The 4,555-nt window shown below is 35.3% G+C and overlaps 1 protein-coding gene across 2 annotated transcripts; it reads right to left on the bottom strand.

Moving 5' to 3' along the window:
* Positions 1–451: 451 nt before the first annotated feature.
* On the bottom strand, positions 452–4,134 carry LOC103501490 (uncharacterized). Of its 2 annotated transcripts, XM_008465077.3 has the most exons (6): positions 3,586–4,133; positions 2,964–3,119; positions 2,603–2,725; positions 2,174–2,368; positions 1,409–1,573; positions 452–1,207 (listed from the first exon to the last, which is right to left on the bottom strand). In XM_008465077.3, exons 1-6 carry the CDS (start codon positions 3,811–3,813, stop codon positions 776–778), a joined length of 1,299 nt encoding a protein of 432 aa, XP_008463299.1. In that variant the 5' UTR covers positions 3,814–4,133; the 3' UTR covers positions 452–775. The 2 variants fall into 2 exon arrangements, with proteins under 2 accessions (XP_008463299.1, XP_008463300.1); XM_008465078.3 differs by lacking the exon at positions 2,964–3,119 and having other exon boundaries at positions 3,586–4,134.
* Between the last annotated feature and the right edge of the window lie 421 nt (positions 4,135–4,555).

The raw sequence follows: 4,555 nt of genomic DNA, 5'->3' as shown, positions 1-4,555 counted from the left end.
ATTAACAAAAAAAGAAAAAAAAAAGTCCCCTTGTTGACTCTCTCAATATTACAATTAGATTACCCATAAAATAAAACAAACAAAAATATTTTTGACTTTTTTAAAAAAAAAAAAAAAAACAAACAAACAATAATAATAATAAAAGATTAGTTAAAATGAACAAATAACTCAATTGATATGTATTTGTACTATCAAATTTAAAGTAAAAGTTTCAATTCCACTACATCACAATAACTTAGAAAAAAGTTCAACCAACATGTACTTGTATCGCATATTACTGCTGGAATTTGTTACACAACTCAATATGATAAACATATCTCCTATTCTTGAAAACTTATGAATGTGACACAACAAAAATGATATAAAGTTTTCTTAAGAAGAGCCATACACATACACACTCAAAGCAAAGACGGTGAATATTTAAAAGCATCTCAATCGAATCGTTGCGGGATACAACAAAACAAAATGAATCGATATTTTATTATTTTGCAACATTTTTCACCTGGGCATAGCCATACTCTACAATTCTCACTTTGTTAATTTTAGTACAAAAAAAATGGTCAATGAATGAAAAAAAGAAAATAAAAGAAAAAAAAGAATCAAACCAACCACCAACTCTGCCTTCTTTGCCCTCCCCTCCCACGCATTTCTTCTATAATTTCACTCCCTCACTCATCAAGAACAAAGAATATAAATCATGCAAAGAAAAATAACAAATCCCCCCTCTTTTCCACATTTTTTTTTTTTAACTTAAAGAACAGAAAAATCAAATTCCTTAGGAAGAAGAAGTAGTAGAAGGCAAGGGTTTTGTTTTAGTACCTTCTTCTTCTTCTTCTTCTTCTTCCTCAGAAAATGTAGTACTGGAAGTTGGGTGTTCATCACTGTCTTTGTCATGATGATCCTTATCTTGTTTAGATTGAATAGGAGGAGGAGGAACAGCAGGAAGAACTTCCATGGGTGAAGAAGGTGAGGTTGGGGAGCGTGGGGAAACAGAATTAGAAAGCGTTTTGGTGATCTCTGGAGAGGTGGATATGGGATAAACTTCTGTAACTTCTTCCATTCCTTCATCTAAATAGACCACATCTTGCATTGTCAGTTGATGGTACTCCACAATTTCCCTTAAGAAACGGTTCTCCCTGGCATATATTGAATTCTCATGCGCCAAACGTGCTTTCTCAGCCAAAAGAGTCTCTAATTGAAGCCGAATCTGAATTTACAAAACAAGAAAATGTTTCGAAACAGTTAAAATCTCGGTTCAATTACAAATTTGGACTTTATCTAGACCATTGGGAAAATCTTTAGTGATCCAAAGGAACGTTAGCACGGTTACTATCCATGTCTCTAAACTGATGTTTTAGAGTTAAAGATCCTGGGAGGACCTGAAAGAGGAAAGTAAAAATGTATATACCAAGTCATCATCTGCACGATTATCTCCCTTCTCCCGATTTTCCCTGAGAATTTTGTTTTCTTCCTCTAGTTGTGCACATCTTTCTTTAGCAAAAGCCAGATCTGCTTTAATGGTTTTCAGCTCCCGAAGTAACAGTTTGGCCTTGGCAGCTGTTGCCATCGCAACCTGCAGTACACACACAGGTAATTGTTACTCTTTGTTACCACCAAAAGTAAGCTCTTTTTTCTTCCAACAAAAATTCGAGCATGTATGAGTAAAAAATTAACCACCAAAATTCAATTGACGACATTTCACATTGAAAAACTCAAGCTTAGGAAACAGTTTAAACTGGGACAGACATTGATGCATTGACCTTTTGAATTCCTTATTGCCTAGTTAGAAAACTTCGTATTAAGCTGTGAAGAATAGACATGTAGGCCAGACCACTTTGTCGATGTGATCTTAGCTAAGATAATGATTCAATTCTAACCAATTGGACTTCATAGGCAGTTGCAAAAATAGCAATTATGCCAAGAGAGTTTGAAAATCATAGATTGTGCTTTTGGAGCCTCTTTAGGGATAGAGCAACCATGGCAGGAGTGTCTATCAACAAATCTTTCGATGATTGATTATGTAAATTGCAATTCTTAAAAAATATTGCTATATATTTAATTATCGTCCTAAAATGTCAAAATGCAATAATCATAGACTTTAATTTGTGAGAGAAGGGAGGCGAAAAATTCAATAGTAGCATTACGGTACATGATTACAAAGTTGGCACCTTACGTCTCGAGATGCCTTCAGTTGAGTTTCATGATGTGTTTGCATATTTGGTTCTGGAGATTGTATATTCGGTTGCTGCCATTGATTATTCACAGCAGGGTATAACCCTTCAGTATTATTGCCCTTTTTCCTAATCTGCAGTTTGCGAGTTTCTTGAATTATGTCTGCAGTCTTATTTTCCACAATTGTGCGACCTTCCTGAAAACGAAACGAGGTGTTGAAAATGGTAAGATCAAAACCATTTGTTCACTAGGAAGCCAAGTCAAAGATTCCCTTCAATGGAGTCTTTGACTTCTAAATCAGGCTCATGAAAGACTGTTGGAAAATGGTAAGATCAAAACTATTTGCTCTAAATGATGCTGTTAAAGCTTTTAGATTTAGTAAGCTTTTCATATTAAGCTATGAGAAGTGAAGCCACTGATCTGTTCTTACCCCGTATGCCTTTTCAAATGTGTCCCCAAGTTGATTAAGCGAAGTTGAGATTGCATCCAAACCCTTCCGTATTGCCGGATTGTCCGTTTTCTTTGAGTCGCAATTTGTTGACTGACATGGCTCCTACAACCATTTCATAAGAAAATCAGAAGAATATATTGTGCCTATATTAACATAAATCATAATCACAATAAAGTGTGCCTATATCTATATAATATATTGACCCCCGATACCCAGTTCCAGGCATAGCAAGGTGGATAGGATGTCGATGGTCATTGATAAGGTTCACAATGATTCAATTCTCCACCCCTGCAATATAACTCGAAAAAGTAACAACACCAGATAGGCAAAATTCTCTCACCTGGCTACGGTTTGAGGTATTAATGGGCTGGAACCTACTTGGTTCCTCTTCTATGGCTATATCATCTTCTTCAAGAATGGCCTTAGCTTTCCGAGCCAGAACACCCCAAAACCCGGATTTTGACTCACTTTTGAATACATTCTCACCAGCAAAACTCTAGAAAATAGGGGTATAGGATCAGATACAGGTTCCATGGGAGCATACTAAAAGCATATTTGAATGACCAACCAAAACAACAGAGCTTGCTGAAGAATTCAAACACCAAAATGAATCATCAACAGACACAATCATTCTTTCGATAGATTAAGATGAATAAATAAAAAAGAAAAAGCCGTCCGAAATTCTCTATAAAATCAAATTTGACGTATAGAATTCACAACAATTGCCAAAACCGAGGAGATCATGGCAAAACTAAACTCTAAGATCAAAATGTAACTCGATCAGTTCATAGGGAAAATTCAAATCATATTGATCTGAACGATGGGACATAGCAATAAACACAATCAAATCTGAGATTTGACGGATATTCCTTATTTCTTATCACGATCCAAGTCAATCAAACAGGGATGATCCATTCAAAGTTGAAGAGCGAAAAAAGGAAAAAGAAAAGAGATAAAATTACCTTGGATCGCATATGGCCAGGGGAAAAGTTGGAGGAAGCACCGGCAAAGGCAGAGGAATGAGAAGAATCATGATGAGTAGCAGAAGCTCGGATCGCTTGGGCAGCAAGAGAAGAAGAGGAAGAGGAGGAAGAAGAGATGGAATTGTGATCAAATTCGTCAGAAGGATAATGGATCTCTTCTTTGAAAGTAGAAGCTCTGGTGATTGCTTGTCTCCTCCTATACGCCATGATTGAAATTGAAACTGTGTGTGTGTTGTTGTAATTGTTGAAGCTGTTTTTGTCTTCTTTCTTCTTGTTGTTGTTTCGAATTGTGATCGTCGACGTAGTTGCAGAACAATCACAAAACGACTCTCAAAGCCACCACGAAAGTCGCCGCTACCGCTACCGCTACCGATACCGCCACCACCGCCGCCGCCAGAAGGACCACCGGGAAATGCAAGGAATTCCGCCACGAAAAAGAATGGAATTAATTAGGAGAGAACTTGGAGAGTTTTGTTGTTTCTCTCTTTTCTCATTTCTTCCGCTCCGTTTCTAACTAACTTCCCTTTCTTTCGTTTTCCATTTTCTTTTTTTAATAAATATTCGTTCAATTATTATTTATTAAAAAATAAAAAAGGAATATAGCCCGCGCTATTCTCATTCTTTGACACTTAACATCCCTTCTCTTAATAACTTTTCCTTTTTAATTAAATTTATTATCAGATAAATTATTTTAAACCACAGTATTTCCTTTTTCTTTTTTTTTCTTTTTTTGTCAAATTTCTTTCCATATTCTTCCTTCTTTTCCTCCTATTTTGAAAAAATAAACAGCCTACTAAAATAATCTTCAAAAACCATACCAAAATAATCTTCAAATATATTCACCGACACCTTTTTCGTTTTCAAAATTATTGTAAATATTTTGCTGTATATTTTAAAAAAAATTCCATATTTTTTATAATTTAATTTATTTTGTTATATTTAAAATTAA

This window comes from Cucumis melo, chromosome 8 (genome assembly GCF_025177605.1).
Source record: "Cucumis melo cultivar AY chromosome 8, USDA_Cmelo_AY_1.0, whole genome shotgun sequence".
Classification (NCBI taxonomy): domain Eukaryota; kingdom Viridiplantae; phylum Streptophyta; class Magnoliopsida; order Cucurbitales; family Cucurbitaceae; genus Cucumis; species Cucumis melo.
Note: the sequence above shows the minus strand (reverse complement) of the source record. Positions and strands in the feature narration are given on the sequence as shown.